This window comes from Apteryx mantelli, chromosome 5 (assembly GCF_036417845.1).
Source record: "Apteryx mantelli isolate bAptMan1 chromosome 5, bAptMan1.hap1, whole genome shotgun sequence".
Taxonomy (NCBI): Eukaryota; Metazoa; Chordata; class Aves; order Apterygiformes; family Apterygidae; genus Apteryx; species Apteryx mantelli.
Window position 1 is genome coordinate 51,727,807 of NC_089982.1, and position 22,399 is coordinate 51,750,205.

The following is a 22,399-nucleotide window of genomic DNA, read 5'->3' on the forward strand; positions in this document are numbered from 1 at the left end:
TGAATAGCTCCAATACTCAACTTCAAGCAGAAGTTTAAAACTAAGTAAGAAATGGCAGAAAAAATAGTTTGTCATCAGGCTTTTGTTACAAGTCTGACAATCCTGATGAGCTGAATAAAATCAAAAGATGGGCAAATATGCAATTTTTTATGCTCAAGGTTGAGGACCAACCTACTCTTATCTATAAAAGAATGCTTGGTAAGGATGATGAGATTTGTTATAACACATTTAATACAAATTTTTATTTAAAGTTATGCTGGATCAGAAGCATGGGGAGCTTTTTTTAAAAAAGCTCATGCTTGATGATAATTCTGTAACTAACTGTCAGGAAACAAAAAAGCGTAGTCTTTTTCCATACTCCTTTTATAACCAAATAAAATACTACATGCTAAATTATGACATTTGGAAGAGTTAAATATGAGTCTAATGCTGCTGGAGTTTTTCCTTGTGACAAGAGGCTTTATACCCCATACTTTTTTAGTTTTAATTTTCAGCGCATTTAATATTGCCTTTTATTTTTCTTTCCTGGTAAGAGTACTTTTTCCTCCCTTGTTTTTGAAGAGATGCACTTTCTTCTTTGAGAGATGCTTCAGCAAAACACATAGGTATTAGAATTTATGTAGTGGTGCCAGTGAGCAATGGCCTAGTGTAAACCTGCAGCCTGCGCTTGTCCTGCCACCCCTGCCCGCGGAACGGCGGGGTGCGTGCGGGGATAGCGCGGGGCGGGGCGGGGCGGGACGGGAGTCTCCGGGCGCCCCGGGGCGGCGGCGGCGGCGGCGGCGGCGGGACCGCCCGGCCTCGGCCTCGGCCTCGGCCCCCCGCGGCCGCCCGGCGCCTCCGCTCCGTCCCTCGGCGGCGCCGATGCGGGGCGCCGGGCGGCTGCTGCGGCCGCCGGAGGCTCCTGGTGGTGGGGTGAGCGCGGCGGCGGCGGCGGCGGGGGGCTGCCGGGGAGGGCGTCCCCGGGCCGGGTCGGCAGCGCGCTGTGGGACGGGGTGGTAAGCGCAGCCCCGGCGTGTGGGCAGAGAGCGGGTGGCTTTGTACTGTCGTGATTTTATGCCTGCAATTGCGGAGGCTTTGGTTAAGGCTTGAGAGCAGTCAGGAGCTGGCTGCTGGAAGTGCCTGCCAGCGCTGCGGGAATGGGCTGTGCACATCGTGTGTGCGTGCCTTTCCTCTCTCTTTTTTTTTTTTTCTTTCATTTTGTTTCATTGCAGTCAGGTCCTGGGTCACCTTCTGATGTGATGTGGTCCAACGAGTCAGAATGAGAAATACTGCTACATGCAGTGAAATGATGGGGCAGAAACCCTTTTCTTGCTACATAACACACCATATATGATGCCATTAAATGTTACACATATGCTGTGTTTCACAGAGAAAGTCTGAAGTTTTATTGGTGATATTTCATGGAGGTGCGGAGGGGGGTGATTTCATATATGTAGGTTTCTTTTAAAGCCCCAACAAACTACTTGTGGTTCTTTGAGGGGTAAGGAAGCTTATAGGTACAGGAGGTCCGATCAGTCTAGTCTGCTTGGCTTGCCAAAGGCTTTCACCAGAGTCTCCTGCTGAAGCTTTCTGGGGGAACTCAGCAGCCAGGGTACAAGAGCAAAGGTTTCTGCAGGGGCAAATCACTATGACAGGAAAGAAACAATGTTTTCTGTTCCAGCTCTGTTGCACAGGGGCCTGTGTTGGGCCCTGGGTTGTTTAAGATATCCCTAGTTGCCGAGGTAAAGAGGCGAGAGGTAAAGTGAGAAGGCTTGGTGATGATATGAAGCAGTGGAAAGATACTAGGAACAAGGATCAGGTATGACAAAAATCAGAAAGACCCCATAAGACCGACTGGGCAGTAACATGGCAGATGAAGTGGCAGAGAAGGGAACTAGCTGCCCGTGCAGAATGATGGGTGGAAGTGAGCTGAGCGCTACTGCCTGGGAGACAGAGCTTGCTGTCACAGCAGCATGAAGTTTTCGTGGGACTGCCCCATGCCAAAGTCACTTATATGGTATCTTTTTTTCTGACAGTAGACAAAAGCAGGTGCCTAGGGACCAAGGAATGAGATTAGAGTGAGCATATAGACATGCTTTCCTGTACTGTTGACCCAGCCTCCAAGAACTTGCAAGTCAGGTCCCTGCAAGTGCACCTCCCTGATAAGAAGTTTATCCTGTGGTAGCTTTATGGTTGCTTGTTAGCCAAGGCATAGGAGTAGGATATGTGTTGTGGTTAGATTGAGTGGGGAGTTAAATTTTGACAGATATATCCTTGTAATCTGTCGAAAGGCAGGACAAATGTAAGAAAGGATAGGAAGGAGGTGGAGCAGTCATGACTGTTGCAGGGCCAACACACGGTTCTTGGTGGAAGACATCAACAGAACTCAAAAACTATAAGCTGATTCCTTATAGTTACTCATTTGCAAGTGTACTTTGATGCAGCCATGCTGCTATTCACAGTTATGATCTGAGGATTTTGTGGGATGAAAATAACTTCTACAGAGAAAGGAATCCATTGTCTTAAAAGTTTTTCTGAGGAACTCTGACATATCTGTATATGCTTTGAAGAGGAGGGTTTAGCATGGTAATGATGGAACTTAACAGGATTGTAGAAATGCATGATTATAAGCAATTTCTGTTTAAAAAAAAAAAAAAAAAGTCTTGCAGCCTGTAAATGTATTGAGACTATGTCCTTGTTCTTGATGTTGGACTAACATCACAGTTGACTTAACCAAAACAGCCAAGTTGAGCATTTGTAGTTTTAGTAAAGTAATAATTTTAGTAATCATTTGCTTGGCAGCATATCTGTAACTTGTTTTTATGCAGAGGTATATCTGAGAAAATTGACTCTAGGTTAATGATTGAACAGAAACACATAGTTAATAACTACTGTATGAACAATCATTATTTTGTGCCTTTGAACTGTTCCTGGAATAGTTAAGCACTGCTGCATTTGTGTTAGCTTCAGGCAAATTTTGAAGTGCAAAATTGAAGCAGAATGCTTGTGAAATAAAATAAATCTCAAATTACATATACGTTTTACTGAAAAAGTGTTCATGTAAATAGTGAAAAATAAAAAACATTTTAAAACAAGGTAGTTTGTTTCAAGCAAATGTTTGTGTTCATGGACAGGATTGAAAAATTCGACAGAGATGCTTTCCACTTTTCTCTGGGGGACTTAAGCTTATTTAATATTATAGAGTGATGTGTTTTTATGTTTACAGGAAGGGGCTGTCCAAAGGTCCTACAAATAAATGTCTTTCAGAAAAAAGCAGAGAGTCTCTTCCAACGCTTTTTGAGAAAAATGTGCAGGAAGCCATTGACGATTATACTTGGTATGCATTAACTTCTGAAATAGTACTTCATTAATGGACTCTGGGCTTAATTGTTTCAGTATGGGTATTCATTTTCACTGGTCATGCTTTTAGTCGTTTTTATGGATGACAATTATTAGGTCAGGAATTTTACTTTTCAAATAAGTTTAATTTGCAGGTAAAGCAGAAGTTTAATCAGCTGAGATCGTGATGTTCAGCCTTTTACATATTAGTCAGCTTAATTTATTATTATAGGGCTAAGAAAATATTTGTCTGTTATCTTTGCTTTCTCTAATTTGTTTACTACTTTTGTATGGTATTTGTTAATTAGAATACATTTCTGTGGTTTTTCCTTCTGCTTCCACTAGCTGAGTAATTCCTGCCTAGGTATAGAAATATGCAGATTCCATGCAACGTGGCATATAAATTGACCTGAACCGTTGTTTAGAGGCTTTCAACTTTGTTCCCTGTTTGTGTTGTGGATTTGCATATTTTTAGAGCATATCCTGGAAGGTAAGTCAGACTTCATGGTTAAAGGCAGATAATGGTAGCCAGCTTTGCAGGCCAACTAATTTTCCAGAAGTTTCATTCCAATAAACACTGGGTAGGGTTTGGCTGGCCTGCAGGTCTGACTGCCCTTGCTTTCACTGTATGCCAGTGTTGGTAGTAGCTGGCAGAGGACCAGTTAGAGCTTTCTGAGAAGCTGGAATCTCATAATTCAAGGTTTAAAGCAAACCAAGTCTAATGGCCTAAAAAATATTATGTGTACAGTTATACAGCTGGATGGAATTGACACATTCGTAGAGATTTTATGCTCAGCTTTAAATAATTTCTTGTGGTAGCTTCTAATAATGTTAAAGAAGGCTTATGTTATCAGTAATGTGTAGTTTTTGGTGTGCTCATTAGATGTGCTGGAGAACATAAAATAATTGTTAGAGTTGAAAAAGTAGATACATGTGCAAATAGGGGTGTGTGTGTGTATTTATATTTGTCTGTACGCAGGCAAAATAAATACTTAAGTATAGTTCTGGAGTGCTCTTAAAATTAAAATGGTATACATACAAAATTGTAATACTGTGGAAAGAGTTGTCTTTAAGGCAGTAAATGGTACACATAAGAGCGTATACACATTGCCCTCTGCTTACAGACATATACTTGTAATTCTTCACGTTGACTCTAATAGTATGTCCTGAAAATCATGTGTCCAGCAGGAGGATGCATCACTATCCATTTATTTGATCACTTGCATTATTTTTAAAACATTTGTATAGAAAATCATTGTATTCTTCATTTTAATTTGTTTTCTTTCCACAGTGAAACAGTTTCATCACTTTCTAGTGGTCATACAACACCTACAGACTTGAAAAATTCTTGGTCTGGAATAAACAGCTATACTACTGGTTTGTCTACAGAAAGAAGTTCACTTTACTCTTGGAGGGATGATGTACGTCACAGAAGCTGTTACAATACATTATCTAAATATTGTAGAAAAGGTTAATTTTTGCAGAAAATGGATGTGGAACACGTGTTCAGAAGAGTTGATCATTTCCATCCGTGATAGCCTGATGATTAAGTATATTTAGTAATGAAGAAATAGTTTTGTGTGCAAGTTGATATCAGTGCAGCTGATGTGTAATAAAAAACACAGTATGAAACAATGAAATTTGGAGAAAACAAGCCTGTTTTACAAAAGAAGATAGAATTTAGGTTTCTGAGTTCAAGTAAGTGATAAAATACCTGTTTTCAAATGCTGCATAATGCAGGAAACATCTCAATTGAACTATTCTGAACATTTTGAATCATGCAGTATGTTCGTGAGTATGCATATAAATGTCCCAGCCTTAATAAGTAAGTATTTAGCTCTTGCTTAAGCTCAGTTCTGTTTCATAGATGATGGAGATGTATTTTAAGTCCATTAAGGTGTCTGATCTCTCAGGCATGCTTAGCGCATGCTGGCAGCATTGAATAAATCAAAAAGCACACCCGCCACTGTCACTTCCATTTAAACAAAGCCAGTGGTAGTGGTTGTGGTAGTTACACCTTTAGTGTAGTGGCCTAATCTGTAAGGTACTGACCCAGTCTGTCACCATCCAGGAGAATGCCTGACCCTAGATTGTATCACAGCCTGGGTGAGAGTTACTTTGCCATTCCTGTTTGGTGTGGTCCACTCTGTGGCCTGGAATGGTTGGAGCACTCAGCTGGAAGTGAACAGATATGGTTTGGTCCCTGATTATTATCACTTTTTTTCTGTGCAGTGAAGTGGTCAATGTAACATTTAGACAGTCATCAAACCTGGGATCCCTCAGCTGAGTGCCTGTGCCTGTGGTCTCAGCCATTTCTGGTTGCACTGAGTTATAGCTTCCATGAAAGGTGTGGAAGGCCATTTCTCAGACTGAGGGATGTTTCCTAGCCACCAGGGTATGTCATGGAGAAGGAAGGTGTCTCCTCGTTGCCATCTTAGTTATTTTAATCAGAAAGGAAAAATGCTGCTCACAGAAGCAGGAGGCTTTGGGGCTTTCAGTCTCAGAGGTATAGTACGCGTGTGTGACTCGGGTTTGGAGTAGGGAGGGAGCCAAGAGTCCAGACACTTTATAACTGGTGTTTTCAGTTGGCTAATCTTAGGCAACTGTCTGTTATCTGTTGACTTCATAGGAAATGTAGTTCTTTTTCGCTAAATCACCCTGCTCAGGCCAGCTACCTGTTTCTTTTTGTGGTGCAGCATATAAATTTTGTGTCCAAAGTATGTGGTCTGAAGATCCATCCTGAGATGTTCAGCCAAATTTGTCTACAGTTACCCTGCTCTTTAAATATGATTTTTGACTATAAATATAAATAGATATTTGCTAACAACTATTAATTTTATAATATGCAGGAATTTGATAAGGCTAACACACAGAGAGTGCATCAGTTATTTTGGGACATTGATGAAATGCTGTTTGAAGGAAAAGTGTCCTCTCAAACTCAGAGCCTGCAAGCAGAATGTGCAGACTGGGTTGAACGATCTCTTCATCTAAGGTAAGGAAATTTCTTGCTAATACTGGTTTTAACTAGTTATCACTATAATGTGAATTTGATTGGTATCTTAATTTGAATTGCTCTTAATGTATTGTATCAGTAAGACTTTACATTTGAATCTGGATCTCTGAGACTGAGCTGTGCCATTGTTATAGTGCTAATGATATTTACTTTGATTAATGCAATGATTACTAGGATGTTATGGGAAAATAAAAACCACCTGTTTTCATAATGACTTTTTTTAATTAAATGAGGCATCTTACAAAGAAACACTTGATTTTAGGGTAGGTGAAGGCATACTATGAAATCTCAGGAAATTCACTATTCCTTTCTTCTATTGATTCTTCTAAAAAGAAATGCAAAACAAAGGTGAGCACATGCTTCTAATCTATTGCACAGTCATAATATCTTCCTAGGTTATGTAAATCAGTATTAGCACTGTCTGATATTAGCGAAGTAATAAGTAGCCCAGTAGATCTGAGGATTAACACATGATTAATGAGAACTGTTTTACATAGACGTGCAAAGCATCGCAGCACCTGAAGTCTGCTGCTTGTAACACAGAGGAAAGACATCAGTGTTGCGCTGCGTTGTAGTGCTCGCACCTTCATAAATGATGGCCTGTCATTCTTAGTGAGATGTGGTGGCCCCAGGCTGTTTTAAGCCTAGCTCTGCATGTGTCTAAGTAATCTTCTAGTCAATAATTTGTTAACACTGTTAAAAAGAGTGCTGTCAATAACTGCAGAATGTTTTTATTGTGTTTTAGATATATTTACTAGTAACAGTCCTCTGCAAATTAAACTGAAATCAGCTAACAAAACTTGTCACACTTTGTCAGAAACAGAAGAGATTTGTAAACGTGAGGTAATTTTCACTAGCAATAAGCCAAATGTTTTAACTTTTTTTAGGTAGTGTAAAAATCAGCAGAACATGCAGAAAACAGACAGGTTTTTGTGCTGTGTAATACATTCAAAATATTACATCATTCAAAATATTACATCATTCACTATATTTTTAGAAATGTTTTCACTGAAAATAATTTTTTTAAGTGATGTCCTGTACTTTTGATTTTTTTGATTCAAATCTGATGCTGGAAGGTTGAAAGCAAGCCAAAGAAATCGGGGAGCTCTGCATCACTTCATACTAAGGCATATGGTACAAAATAGTTTTTTTCATTACTAAAGAAAGATTAAGCCTTAAAATGCTATTTGTGTTGAGTAGTTACTTAAAAGAATAACTTCTGAGACTCCAGTGGTGGTTATTTCTGATGGTCATGCTTCACTGGTATGAGCAAAGAGCTCACTTGTTGTCCTGTCCTTTATTTGGTGAAGTAGCTATGACAGTTTCTGAATACTTAGCTCAGTATGGGGAAGTAAATATGCTGGAAATCTGTCATCAATAAGAGAAAGATCAGAGCTGTGTAAAGACAAGACCTTTTTTCTTGGTTTATAAAAGCAAAAGTAAAAAAATGGTTATTGCTTAGAGCTTCATGTGGCACACAGTAGTGTTCTGTGAAAGGTCTCTCAACAAAATGTGTTCAGGTATTTTAGAGTCTGAGAATTGTTGCCTGAGATACAGCTGGGACCGGCAAATTCTTCTGAGAATCCTTTGTGAATTCTGATGAAAAACAGTTGAGGAAGCAATGGTTATTAATTACATAAACTGTCATCAGAAATCATTTTACGGAGTAATAGTGTCTACATTTAAATGCAGTTGCTCTTTTCTTTCCTCTCCCTGCCTCTGTGCATTATGTATGCTGGTGTTTGCATTTTCTAGTATCAGTGTACATTAATTCTAACTTTATATAAACATTTTGGATTATGACTTCTGCTCACACTGATGGAATTGTTCACTAGAGCTGGATGAGCGACCAAAGTCATAACAAATGTTATTTGTGTACTGCATCTGTTTTTAAAAATTTCTTGCAGACTTTTGAAAGGAAGTTTTGCCTACTTCATCCACCTTATAACAAGCTAAAATGTTTGACCTTATTTACTATTAAAAATGATAAGCTAGAATTTCCTCTTGCATAAATCAGCTTAACTTTAATTGCTTAAATGATTGCTTAAATACTAGTTAGTGTAACGAATTGCACAAGGACCTGGCATTGCCATACGCTGCTTATTCAAAGCAAGTGTAAGGTGTGCTTTCACATTACCAGCTGTTTACAGGTGTTTGTATTTTTCATATTAGTATGTGGAGTAGATTTTCATTTAAAATCTCCACCCCCCCCTTTTTTTCAGGGTTCTAGGAAAGCAGCTCCTATTACCGAAGGATGAAGGCTTTCAGCATTTTCAGAGCAGAAGTGATAGCTCTGTGGACTCTAAGGTTTTACCTGGCCTCCATGAATATGCTACTGACATAAAAGAGTAGGTTAACAATTTTTTGTAGGTTTTCTCTTTTGATATGACTACAGTTTTAGGTTTTTTTTTATATTCAGAGTATAATTGAATTGCAGAAGTATCAGCAGTTTGCTATCATCTGTGTAAGACATGCTGTCTGTATAGAGGTGATAAAGTAAGATTTTTCAGTATTTAAAACAAGTTTCTTGATTGTTTTGAATTTCTGAGCACTATGTAGGATAGTATTTCACTTGCATGGTCTTTGCTTACTAAAATTAAAAGGTGATTAGCAAAAAAAATCACTTCGTTCTGTCTTCCCTCTTCAGAGATTTGTAAAAGTGTTACTTTTATTAAAACATTTCAACATAATTAAATATGTGGTTGCTTCTTTCTTTGAATATTTAATTCTCCTTTTTTTTTTTTTCTTTCCCCAGGCTCTGCATTTCAGGCTCTAAATTGGTCCCAGCAGCATCTCCAGTTCATAAATCAGTAGATTCCAATTCCACTAGGATTCCTGCCTCTGACCCTTCCACGTATTCATTCCTGCAAGAAGAAATCTATGATGTGGATGGAAAAATAGAAGAGTATCTTGCTTTTGACAACAAGGAGCTGTAACTAACAGATATATATATATTTTTGAAGAATATCATGAATTATTATTGGGCCTGGTCAGGGTTCTCTGATGTAAAATATAGTTCCCTCTATCCCTGTATTCAGTAGCATGGTGCCTAGAGCACTCACTGGTCGTGTGGAAAATTACCTATATTGTCTTTCTAGTGGTTCAAAACTCACATCTCCTCTGTCAAAGGAATGTGTCTACACCACTAAGCTGCAGGCTGTTATAAGTTTTTTTTGTACATGGAAATTCAATAAAATGCATGCTTGATTCTGAAACTGGCAGCGGAACTCAGGACTCCCTTTTCCCCTTGCTTGTTCCCAAGCTTGTTTCTTGTTTCCTTTTCAGGATTATATTCTGAGATGTCTCATTCTCCCTAACTAGAACATTAGGCATTATAAGGCTTGTTATGAAAGTAACCGAATCATTTTGTGGATTAGACCATGTGATCATGTCTCAGCTATAATTGAGAAGTTTGTAGTCCAGTTTGAGGACAACAGAGGAGAGAAAGGGAGATGGTAGAAACCATTGTGAATTTGAGATCATCCTTGCAATCTCAAGAAGGAAAATATGATGACATTAATGAAAAAGTAAATACAGGTTAAAATGTTCTTCTCGAGAGCCTGAGCCTATCCAGGTGGGAAAGAAAAAAAAAAAAAGTGTCCGCACATTAGTGGAAAGGAAGGAGTTGAGCATAAGTTTATAGGCTCTGCTATTCTTGTCAGGCTGCAGAAGTCTTTCAGAGTTAGTTCTCTTTGATCAGTGGTGCATGAGTGTTGCAGATGTTTCCAGATAGACAGGACCTGATGTAAAAAAATGTTCTATGTGACAGTCCTTCTTTCAAATGCATGGAACATTACTTCCCTTATGTTATGGTAAAAAAATGTAGAATTTAGCCTCAAATGATGAAGTGCCATGTATAAAGCTGTTTTTTCTCGAGTTGCAAATCTCTGTTATAAAACCCTGACTTGATTTTTTTTTTTTTTTTTTTTTTTTGCTTGCAAGCAAGAAAAACATATCAAGATAGGTATTTGTTAGGTTCTAGTCCCATAGGTACTCAGTACATCTGAATTTGATTTTTTTAACCTACGTTTGACTTTTTTTTTCTTCTGTATGTGTATTTATAATTGCTCAGTGTATTAGAAGGGAAAAAAAACTGTCAAAAAAGGTGGTAATACATTTGAATTTGCTTCATTTATTAGTGATGATGAGAGTTTGGAACAAAAGAAAAAGCATCTTGCTGAGAAGAAGAGTAAACGTGGCATTCCCCCTGTGTCTCCGAATGCCTGTGTCAAAGATGCTGTAGCTTCTGAAGTATTTGATCATATCTGGAGCAATATAATTGAAACATTGGAGGAGCTGATTAAAAAAAAAAGGGAAATTAATATCACAGGTATTTTATATTTTTAGAAATGGTAGTAATCAAATCTAACTTGGAAAAGTAAATTTTTCTTAAAGTTTGGGAAACCTGTATATTTTAAGAAATCCATGTTTGTAGTACCGCATTATAAGATATGTAATGCCTTGTCAGAGATACCCATCACCCCTAGCTTAAATAAGAGTCTTACTGATTTTGGGGGGAGTGGTTTAGAGGTAGAAAGAAGAAAACATTGACCAAAAGAGCTCCACTGCAAGAAAGCACTAGTTCAGGATGCAAATCGGTGCTGCTAGCAGGGAATCACAGACAACATGCTCTGAATCTGAGAACTAGGAACCAAAGTCGTCTAGTTTTATTGCTTGAGCTTTGTTAATAAAAAGAACCCTTAGGTAGTCAAAGCACTAACAAAAGATAGACAGCCTTGCTGACACTGCAAGGGTTCGTGAGCTTGACGTGGGATTAAGAAATGGCAGTGCATATAACTTTTTTTGATGTTTTAACAGACTCTAGTAAAGAAAGCAAACCCTAGAAAAATTAGCTAGCAGTGAAATTCTGTTCTTTGGTGTGCATGTGTTGTACTTGGAGGCTAAGGGAAATTTCACTTCTTTCAATGTATTTTAAAAGGACGGTAACAGAAAATCACCTGAGGGGTGGGGGGGCATTAGAAACTACTGGAATACTCAGCCTCAAATGTAAGTTTAAAACTAAGTGAGAAACAGTAAAATTTTGGGGAAAGCTTGCAGAACTTAACGTCTGAAATGTAAAAGGGCTTTTCACATCACAGGTGGATTGTTTAGCTAAATATTATGGTTTAAGGAGGATAACTTAGCAGTTTTCTGATATATGTCATCTTTTCTTTTTATGAATGGCATCAACTTATGCAAATAGACAGCTAAGCAAAGTATTTGGACTAGGAGAGTAAAAGAATTTGGGATTATAATAGAAATAAGATGATGGTATATATCCATGATGAAACAATAGGGAGCTGCTGTCAGACGAGGATAAGCTCAACGGACTTTTTGTTCTTTCTTTTCATGTGTTTGTTTAGCTTAAAAAAAAAACGTAATTCTCTCTCTGGGAAATTTGTTAATAACATTGCAAGAGTCTTAGTAGTATTTTCTTAACCCCCTCCCCCCCAAAAAGAGAGAAAACACTCCATCTGTATAGACCATCTTTTTTGTCATTGTCAGAGCAAATGTAAACAAATGGGAAATGCGTTCAGAAAGACATCATTTATGGTAGATTTTTAAATATCATGGAAACTTAAAACTATGCAGAAGTATTTACTGTGATGTTTAATATTGTTTGCATTTCAATAAATACTGACTGGTAAAAGTATAAAAATGCCTCTTACTCCCTGTATTGTTTTGTTTTTTTGCAGAGAGTGACAAACAGGTGGAAAAACTGAAAACTATTACAGCTAAACTGTCATATTTGCCAGTCGTTCATGTTACAGCAGATGCTGGGAGTGTGCCTCTTTCCAGAAGCTCTGAAGCACGAAGCGTATCTTATGGTCCCCATTTTGTTCCATCACAGGTAAAAATGACTTTCTACCAAGCAGCAGTCTCTTTTATGTTAACCTTGAATAGAGTCCTGATTGAAGCTAGAAAAGGCCTTTTTAAAAACTGATTATATATACTTAAAATAAGTCGTCTCATTTAAAGGAAAAAAAAATTCATTCAGTGTGCATTTAGTGCTTACTATCGCTTGTTTTCATTTAGTGGTTCCTAAAAGCTTAATTTAGCATTGAGATCAGTTTGCAGAAAAACTAGATTGTTAGATTCTATTCCCTCCTTAGAAAACAATTCTACTTTTATTGTGCTCCAGGTTCTGTTCCCATGGGTTGGACTCTGCTGAGTAAAAAAGAAACTGGAATTCGATTCCCCCAAGTTTCCAACTGAAGCTTATATTGCAAATTGCATTCCAGTTCAGTAACACATTTCACTGTATTTTGTTTGTAAGAATCTTTTAAAATAAGCAAGACAATATATTTTCCCCATTTACTACTTACAAGTCTGCTGAACCATCTTAACTGAAACTTTTTTTAAATAAACAAGTACAAATATCTTCTAACTACATGTTTTTGAGGTCTTCCTTCAAAAAGAAGCCTTGAAACTGAAAGGTTAAAGCATATTTTTTGCTTTCACTAGGTTCACCGTTTCTCCAGCAATTTTTGTAGTGATTTGAATGGTGTTATGATAATTCAAGCAAAACCGCTCCAACAGAGGCATGTGACCACAGTAGAAAAAATACGGTAAATGTTGGTCTGGAATTTTCAAAAATGCAGCATAATTTATATTATGTAAAGATGTTTTGCAATTTTAAAAAGTTTATAGGAATGCGGACATCTCCTTTGCACACATCATTGATCTGACTGAATGTTTAGATTTGTAGAAGTTGCAATAATACTATGTTAAGAAATCCTTTTACTTTTTTTTTCCCCTCTTTGTCTCCCTATACCTTTCTCCTTCTTTTTCCCCTAGGAATGAGCAAGAAGACAAACTACATAGCATTGGCTCCAATGTGACAAACTCAGTGCACACTAAACTGGGGAGAATTGCTGATAACAGTGTTCTCTCATCATCTCGGGTACTGCTGGCATCTTCTAGGAAGCTACCAAGCCATTGTAGGTTACCTTCTCTCACTTCTGACCAACCCTCCTCAGAAGCTCCTAATATGTACAATGATGAAATCCTTAGGGGGACTAAATTGTGAGTTTTTTCATTTTACTTTTTGCTTTCCTCAGAACTTTACTGAACTTACACCAGTGAAGGATTTTGCAAAATACTTGAGAACTAATGCAGGATTTGTTACTGATTATAGAATTCAGACAGAAAAATACAGCAACCAGAAAGGTGTTCTTTAAGGACTGGCATTTATGTTATTTTTTTGTTGCTTCATTAAATGCTGTTACTTTCTGTAGCTGAGCTCTATTAAGAAATGTACTGTTTAGGTGTTTCTCATTATTTCAGCTATGAAGTCTTTTAATATGAATTTTCCTGAAAGAGGATCCCTTAAAATTTTGTAGTATGGCCAGCTTGGATCGTTTATCTTCTGCTCATGCACATACAACTTGGAACAAGTTACCACCAATAAACTCGGATACTGTTGAACAATATCTTTCAGTACCTCAGTTGCAACAGAGCTCTGTAAGTTATGTTCATTTTCATACTAGCGAAGAACTTCAAGCTATACTGTGCCTGTCCCCGTGTTCTCTTTGTGTTCTCTTCGTGTTCTCTTCTTTGTATGTCAATTGAAAAGTTCTTATTTTAACTGATTCAGTAGCTGCATTCTCTCAATGCTCTTTTTAATTCTTTTAGCATCAAGGACGTTATGCTTATAGCAGAGTTTCAAGTGCAGTTCCTGGCAGTACAGAGCAACGGCCACTCAGAGAACGAACTGTTATTATCGATCAAATTTCAAGGCCCAACACAACACATATATTCAGGGTATGTTACACTGTAAGCAGAGACATGGAAAAGTGAAGAAGCTTCTATTCTTGCCCATTTTTGGTCTGTAAAAGGTCTTGCAGCACTTTTTACTGGGTCTCTCCTGATTTCTGGTTTATAGGATTCCTAATCCCTTTAGAGAACAGGAGGTTAAAAGGCTTTGGGGGGATGTGGAGTCTTGAAAAGCAAGACTAGTGTATGAAGAAGAGATTTCTTCAACCTTAATGCATCAAACGGTTCATTTGAGGCAACCAATGCATAGAAGTATACAGTTTTTAGTATTGCATGGAGCTTTGCAGTTTGTTAGGGATCCCTCTGCTGGACTATGATAAAAATTGTAGTAAAACCATTTTAGTAGATTAGAGTACCATACTAACAAATAGTACTTCTTTTCTTTTTACAGACAGACACACCTCAGAAAAGATTACTGACTCTCATGGATTTTGCTAACCGCATGTGGACGGATCAAGGATTTTTAACAGGTAGGCAAAATCAGAATTACTTGGAAGGCATAAAGTCAACAAAACTTACTAACCCATGCTACAGTCAAGAAATAATGAGCTCAGGGAGAGCCATCTCTGTGTACAAGAATGGGTGTGCTTGGCAGGATGTTTTTACTTTTGGTTTTGAAATTTCTTCTCCCTTCATGGTCTGAAATAAGCCAAACTATTGACTACTAGGAGCCATGCAAGGCATCTTGTAGTTGTTATGAAGAAAGGTTATTGGAAGGAAAAGAAGACTGTTGGAAGGAAAAGGAGGAGTTTCCTCCTCTTTCTATTTTTCATTAATTAAGAATTCATCATTCTTACAATTATGGCAAGGCTATGTGATGTACAAGATGGATATTTTGCTGCTTTTACAGTGGCAACACAATTACCTGTTTGTGAACTGTTCCATGACTTTTCTGGTTTTGTGACACAAAATGCAATTTTCTTTTATTTTAGTCCCCGTATAAATTCACCAAATTAGTAAAATTCTAATGTGGGGGAAAAATAAAATTGAAAATTTATGGATTTGAACATAAATAAAATCCTTTTGAATAAAAAATATCAAGATCAGTTTGCAACTCAGAGTTCTGTTTATAGTAACAACAAAAAGAGCAGGCCCTGCATGACTAATTTAGTTTCATTATTAAAATAAAGATGACCAACTAATTTCTGAGGTATTTAAGTGCCTGTACATAATCTTTATTCATTTATGGGATGTATGCGTTTCCTTGAGTTTGAATAATTATATGATTGTAATAAATAAGAGATGATAGGAGAATACAAACAGGTTAGCAACCATTTGTCTGAGCAGGCTGACAGAAGTAACTCAAATATAATCATGCCATGCCTTTCAGTTTCTGCCACAATTAACAAACAACATTTTATGTTTTCTAGGCTCACAGCATTACTACAAATCCTTTCAGAGAAATCCTCTAACCTCGAGGAAGAGATTTCAGGTTTCTTCTTAACTCAGTTTAGAAAGAAACAGAAAATCCCTGCACTGATGGAGCATAAAGTACTTAATTTACCAGCTAGCATCTTGTGTAGTAGAGAACGTGCGCAGTATGTTAGTTTCTGCTGAGCCTCGTGATCCTCAGAATGCTGGTATTGCCTTTTTTGAAAGTTGTCTAAGCAGAGATTAGATAAAAATTAGAGCAAAATGAAATAAATGGTTGAGATCCCCAAGCTTCAGGTCTCTGCTCTCTTTGCAAAGTCAAGATTCTGCTCCTCTACTTGTTTCTCAGGCATTCCTGCTTTTTCTCTCTTTCCTCTGGGAAGCGTTATTCCACCTGAAGAAGCAAATAAGTTATGTTTAGATTGTCACATCCTGTTCCCACTCTTTCATGTTTCCTTAGTGTTAAAGATGTTCTGGCTCTATGCAAACATCAATCATATATAAAATTAATGCTTTTTTTTTGAATAGGAGTTTGCTGCATCTCCTCTTTAACTCCTTTTTTAACATTTCTCTGTTTTTAGTCTCTCTGATTATTGCAGTTGCTCTGTTGTAAATATTGTCTGTCCCTACCTTTTCTTCTTCTTTTAATTCTTTTAAGATGGAGTTCATTTATTGCTTCTAATTAAGCTGTTCTGTTTGTCAGTTACTGTGAAACTTCTGGGATAAACTTTGTTTCAGGAAGCAACGATTTTGCTGTCAGGCCAAACTTGTTTGTAGATCCCAAACAGTTGAACCTGCATGCTGACATGTCAGTAAGACAGTCCCCACTTCTTGAGATTTCTTATAAAATGTTGCTTGTTACTGTACAAATCAATCATGTTTCTTTGTACCTGATCCTTCAAAGGTTTAACATAAAAAAAAATACTTTAATTGGTGAAAGCATTATTTAATACTTCCATGTGTGTAGACCCAAATTGGGGGAGATCAAGGAGGAGGTTGGGATTGTGTGCCCAGGGGTCACAGCCAAGATCATGTCCCAGTGTGTTAATCCTGTGTGCGTGCACAGTCAGTCACTCTTCCTTCCATCAAAGAGGGTACAGCTTGAATAGATGTGGTAGAAGAACTGTTGAAGAGGTAAAAGAGGAGGAGAAAAACTTAATTATTTGCCCAGATTTTGCAGTTAAGAACAGAATCAGTTTCTTCCAGTCGGGAACTAATGCCAGTTCTCCTCACTTCTCTTACAAATGTTCAAGGACTGGTAATCCAAGATAAAGTATTTGTAATGCATATTTTGTATCTATACTGTTATCAGACTTCTGGTTTATGTCAATGGTTGTCAAACACTGCATTCTTCTGAGTAAATGGAAGCTTTTAAAAATTACTTTTCTGGTTTAGTGTTTTCCTCCTTTGGCTACACTAAGTTTATTCTTTAGTGGTGTTATAGTGGCTGAGAAACCAGTTTTGAGTTTCAGGTCTGCTTCATACATTTTAAAGACTATAAATTTCTTAAGAAATTTGGGTCAGAGATGTTGTATATGTTCAAAATTCACAGTTAAGTCTTCTTGAAAGGCGTGTCCAAAACAGTTTTGCAGTCATGGGTCTTCCCTCCTGTACAATAGAGACATTCACAAAACTATCAAAAAAGAGATGATAAATTGTGTTTGTTATCCATCCTGTGGCATTTGAGGGCAATCCAGATCTTAGGTTGTAGAATAAATGGAAAGATGAATGTACACCTATTTGGCTCTGTAATGGTAGAAACGGGAACTACCTCAGTGGAGAGCTCATCCAGCACTTCATGAAAGCGGGAATTGCTGACCTCTGTAGAGCCATAGGGGTCAATCAGTCAATTTCTGAATAAAAAGAAGAGCAGAGCAGCAAGCACCTGCTTCTGAAACTTAAAAACAAAGGAAAGATCCTGCTAATTGAAATGGAAAGCTTACAGGAGACAGAAAAGAGGGGTGTCTGCTGGCCAGCAGAAGTGTTTCAACAGTTTTCCCCTTTTGGTCAGTTTTCAGGCACCTGACTGAATCACTGGTCCCATCATACCCTGATAATTGATGTGATGGATAGAGTTCAGCAGTCTTGACTTTTCTTTTTCTCTTGGTTGTTGGACTGCTGTGTCTGGTTTTCCGTAACAGCCGCACACGAGCGTATTTACACAGGTTGCCTGCACACAGGGAACAGTGTTGAAGTGAACATCTTTGTGAATCTGGACCTCTAGGGCCACGATACAATGGCTGCGGCTATGAACTGGGTGCTGTACTTACTGGGGCATAATCCTGAAGCCCAGAAGAAGGTTCACAGAGAACTGGACGAGGTGTTTGGTACGTTTCCATTCTTTCTTTATTGGGGCAGAGGAGATGCTGGCCTTTGTGTGTGGGGATATGGTACATTGTCCTTTGTAAGCCTAGATATCGAGGGGGAGGTTGGAACATGCCGTGCAGCTGCCCTGGAGCTTTCAGTAGGTGGAGGTGGTTGGGATGAGCTGTGGGAGACGTCCGTGAGTGAGTATTGAGAAGGTAGCAGCCAGCGTTGGGTCCTTGGGTTGGGGCACGTGCTTCTGATGTCTGTTGGTGTAGCAGCTCCTGCTGCGTGCTTGTGGTATTCGACAAGAGTCCTGGAAGGGGGCTGGAGTGAGGTGTCCCAGGAAGAGTTTAACAGCACTGTGAGAGTCCTCGCTGAGAAAAAGGATTCCCAACTTCCAGTGCCAGAGTTTAGTGTAGTCTTGTTGCTGCTGCTTGAGTAAGTTGGAAGCCTTTTCAGGGGTGTGTTTGCGTCACTGGAAAAGGGAAGTGTCGGTCTTACTGCCCCTGTTTGTCTGTTTTTTGGACAGGTACCAGCGAGCGTCCTGTCACGATGGAGGATTTGAAGAAGCTTCGGTACCTTGAGTGTGTTGTGAAAGAAGCCCTTCGGCTCTTCCCTTCGGTTCCGCTGTTTGCCCGTACCTTGCGGGAGGATTGCTATATTAGTGAGTAGTATCCTGCTTGGCCTGTTTGCGCCACTTGGAATCCTGGCGGCACCTTCTCAGCAGAGGTGTTTCCCAAGGAAATGGCAGTTTTTGTTCTGTACAGCAGTTTATCAAAGTTGCTTACCTTGCTGTTGTGTTGACTCTTTTCCCCTGCCTTTCTCTTTTCCCCCGCAGAAGGCTATCGGATACCAAAAGGCACAAATGTTCTTGTTATAACTTACGCGCTGCACAGAGACCCGGAGATCTTCCCTGAGCCTGAGGAATTCAGGCCCGAGCGGTTCTTCCCTGAGAACTGTAGGGGAAGGCACCCGTTTGCTTACGTGCCCTTCTCGGCTGGTCCCAGGAACTGCATTGGTAAGTAGTTGAAGAGAAAGCCCAGATAATGTAGCAGTGCTGCTCTTGGTGTGGTGGCCATAGCAGCAGAGAGTGTATCGGAGATTTGGGTGGTGACGTGCTTGATGGTCCTCTCTGAAAAATTCTGAGTGCTGTCTCGTGTGTCAGCTTTGTGCTTGAGCTGCAAGCACGTTTTGTTTTCTCCCGAGGCGTTCCTTTCCTCCCAGAGTCCAGCATATGTTACGCTGTTGTCTCCTTCCCATTGCCTGTGCAGCCCAGCAGCATGTTAATGGGGTGCTGTGTCAGGACAGGATTGCTTCTGGCTTTCTGGTCCTGGGTGTCAGCAAGACAGGTCGTCGTGGAGCAAGAGAAGGCGGAAATCCTGCATTTGTTTTGCTCTGGAAATGCCCTGCCTGTCCTGGAAAATGGTCTGAGAAATGTTTGTTGAGATTTCTTCTCCCAAAACTTTGCAATACAAATCGCATCTTCTTTTGATGTTAAATTTAGAATAACTTCAGGGATACATGGTTAACCAGGATTAGATCTTCCCCTGCTCCAGAGAAGGCTCAAATTTACGGTGATGTGGATAGGTATTTCCCAGTGTGTGTGGAGAGCCCAGTGTATGGGAGAGCTTACAGATTTCTTTGTAGACATCCAGCTTTTTAAATAGTGTACAGTGATCTATACCCTTTGAGGGTATAGCACTTCCAGAGTATGTTTCTAGTTTCAGTTCAATCAGTGTGAATTTCCTGAATTTTGAGAGTTGGCTTGCTTTCTCTTACTTCTGTGTTCTCTCTCTTCTTCCTCACCTTTCTCTGAAATGTAATTCAAAGTTTTTAATCTGTGCTGGGAATTTTTTGTGCTAGCACTCATCAAAGGAGGTAGTGCCTTGTCGTTCTGCTACAATTGTACCATGTGTTGTTCTTGTGTATGAAATAGTGGGGTTTGTGTCTTTCATCATTCCATCTGGTGAGTCCTCTCTGTCTTCCCTCTGGTCTCTGAACTCTTCCCTCCCTGCCTATCCAGTCTATGTAAGATTCATGATAGCAGTGTTTTTTGCATTAGGTAAATGGCAGACCCACAGGGTTGGCTCTCCACTCCTCTTTGCCTGAGCACTGTGTGGTACAGGAGTTTTCTCCAGGAAGGCCAGAGGTGTCATGCAAGGACAAGCGCTGGTTTCACTGGTATTGATATGACCTCAGTTTTGTCCCACACCTGGTTCTGTTCTCAAGGCAGATGCACAGTCCTTGCTGTGCTGTGTTTCTAGGCTTATTGCTGTGGTCATGCAAGTGCGGAAGTTGTTGAAGTTGCAAACCTGACAATAACACCTCTTTTGCTGCCCTGTAATCTGTAGGTCAGCGCTTTGCACAAATGGAAGAGAAAGCCCTTCTAGCCCTCATCCTGCGGCGCTTTTGGGTGGACTTGTGATAGGTGATAATTTGTTACATCAACTCGTGAAGTGATTTTACCATGAAACTAGGCACTAAGTACGGGCTATCAACTCGTGAAGTGATTTTACCATGAAACTAGGCGCTAAGTACGGGCTATCACCACAATGATTGTACTGAGCCAGCAGAGCGATATTGCATTGTGAAATGTATGCGCGCGACCTGAAGGGCACCATGTACAACGCAGAGGAAGACCCCAGCTTTCATCCCGACCCCCCCCAGCAACAGCCGGTGCAACCGCAGAAGTTACAGGCATATAAGGGGACTGTGAGCGGGGGATTGCGCACGCCGTTGGTGGAGCAGGAGATTCCCTGGCCGCCCAGCGCTGTTTTGCTTACTTGTGACTTGCTCAATTATTCTATTAAATTGGAATTTATGCAACCTGGCCCGAGTGGTTGTCAATTTGTCGCATTTACCTATAACAATTTGGTGCCGTGACTCGGATACAGGCTTCCCTGGTTTCGGGACTCTGACTCAGGGGAGGCACCCCATCTTCGGATGGCCCTTGAGTGGGTAGTTCCCCTACCACAACCTGTACTTCCGAACCCTAAATCAGACAAGTAAGCAAAAGAACTGCAGTATCCCGTAAACTTTGTGCACGAAGATCCGAACGAAGACTCAGGATTGAGTAAAGTATTGGTAAGTGGTTCCGTTCGGTTGGGGTGGGATCCCTGGAGCACGTCTGAGTGAGACGTCCCTAAGGGACGAAGCGAGTGCAGACCCTACAGTAGTGCGGTTCCCATTGTCCGCGAGGGCGTGGGCCACGACCTAGGGGAGCGATTGAGCGTGTGTGTGTGTGTGTGTGCTCCGGAAGATGGGACAGAAAAAGAGCAAGTCTTCTGATCCCATAGAGGGCTTTACAGTACAGTTACCAGATATACCACCCGATAGCCCTTTAGGATTAATGATTAAGTATTGGAACGATTGGCTCTCCCGAAAAGGCAAAAGTCGAGAGAAAATGGTACATTACTGCATGCCAGTATGGGGTGGGAAGCAGATTAGAAGAGACCCCCTTTATTGGCCAGTACACGGGTCTTTTGAAAATTGGATATGTCAGGCTCTAACTATATATGTGAATTCAAAGGAGCCCTTTAGTTTAGAAGAAAGTGAGTATGCTAGTTTATGGATAAGACTGGATACTCAAACCATGATATTTACCCTGAAAGAGAAGGGTTCGAGGAAGAAAAGCAAAATACTGGAGGAACTTCCCGTTTCTCCTCCTGCCTATATTCCCTCAGCTCCAGCTCAAAACCCAACACCAGCCCCTCCTCATAGCCCCCCCCCCCCCCCAACGACCCCGGACTGGGATCTAGACCCTCCTAGTTCCCCAGAAGAAACCCGAAGGGTCACGAGGAGTCAAACGAGGGGAGGTGGGCGACCTGATCAGCTGTACCCCTTGTGAGAACTCCCCATGGGAGGACCGCAACCAGGGATGGGGTTTGTGTCCATGCCCCTGAGTTCAGGGGATGTACGGGATTTTAAGAAAGAAATGGGGAATTTATTAGAAGATCCTTTAGGGGTGGCTGAAAAATTAGATCAGTTTTTAGGTCCTAGCCCTTATACATGGGAGGAATTACAATCCATCTTAAGCATATTATTTACAGTGGAAGAAAGGGAAATGATCCGTAGGGCTGGGATACGGATTTGGGATCAACAACACCAACAAGGTCCCACAGCAGATACTAAATGGCCCACCCAACGGCCGGACTGGGACAATCAGAATGCTGAGCATCGGACACATATGTCTGATCTGAGAACCATAATAGTTCAGGGAATCAGGGAATCTGTTCCCAGGAGGCAAAATATTAATAAGGCCTTCATGGAACAACAAAAGAAGGATGAGACACCAACAGAATGGCTCGAGAGACTTAGGAAAAACCTGCAACTTTATTCCGGGGTAGACCCCAGTACCCCTGTGGGACAGGCTCTATTGAAAACACAGTTTGTAGCAAAGGCCTTTCCAGATACCAGAAGGAAGTTAGAGAAGTTAGATGATTGGCAAGATAGAAGACTGGACGAATTGCTGAGGGAAGCTCAGAAAGTGCATGTGCGAAGGGAAGAGGAAACTCATCGGCGGCAGGCAAAGATTCTGGTGGCAGCAGTCCGAGAAGGACAGAGAGGGATCCAGGCGCAACCCCCTAGGTCATATAACGGACCTAAAAGAAAGCC

At 40.1% G+C, this 22,399-nt stretch overlaps 1 protein-coding gene across 9 annotated transcripts; it reads left to right on the forward strand.

Annotated features, from left to right (window-relative positions):
* The first annotated feature begins 827 nt into the window (after positions 1–827).
* Positions 828–20,572, forward strand: FAM149A (family with sequence similarity 149 member A). Of its 9 annotated transcripts, none has more exons than XR_010884421.1 (17): positions 3,260–3,316; positions 3,664–3,808; positions 4,610–4,739; positions 6,168–6,310; positions 8,554–8,679; positions 9,087–9,263; positions 10,471–10,661; positions 12,028–12,182; positions 12,797–12,900; positions 13,130–13,357; positions 13,675–13,795; positions 13,967–14,095; positions 14,499–14,577; positions 17,703–17,805; positions 18,315–18,449; positions 18,624–18,803; positions 20,137–20,572. XR_010884421.1 is itself a non-coding variant. In XM_013942109.2 (15 exons), the coding sequence occupies exons 4-14, from the start codon at positions 6,225–6,227 to the stop codon at positions 15,549–15,551; spliced, it is 1,470 nt and encodes a 489-aa protein (XP_013797563.1). In that variant the 5' UTR covers positions 3,260–3,316; positions 3,664–3,808; positions 4,610–4,739; positions 6,168–6,224; the 3' UTR covers positions 15,552–15,598; positions 17,703–17,768. The 9 variants fall into 9 exon arrangements, 4 of the variants coding, with proteins under 4 accessions (XP_067154094.1, XP_013797563.1, XP_067154093.1 ...); XR_010884422.1 differs by lacking the exon at positions 20,137–20,572 and adding an exon at positions 19,848–20,130; XR_001292502.2 differs by lacking the exons at positions 18,315–18,449; positions 18,624–18,803; positions 20,137–20,572 and adding an exon at positions 15,478–15,687 and having other exon boundaries at positions 17,703–17,803.
* Positions 20,573–22,399: the final 1,827 nt, after the last annotated feature.

What these genes read in the sequence shown, in the direction of transcription:
- FAM149A (XM_067297993.1), top strand. Translation starts at nt 6,225, where the DNA reads ATGCTGTTTGAAGGAAAAGTGTCCTCTCAAACTCAGAGCCTGCAAGCA. An exon ending in TATGCTACTGACATAAAAGA is followed by an intron (nt 8,680 to 9,086) that starts GTAGGTTAACAA and finishes TTCTTTCCCCAG; the next exon opens with GCTCTGCATTTCAGGCTCTA. An exon ending in GCTTTTGACAACAAGGAGCT is followed by an intron (nt 9,264 to 10,470) that starts GTAACTAACAGA and finishes TTCATTTATTAG; the next exon opens with TGATGATGAGAGTTTGGAAC.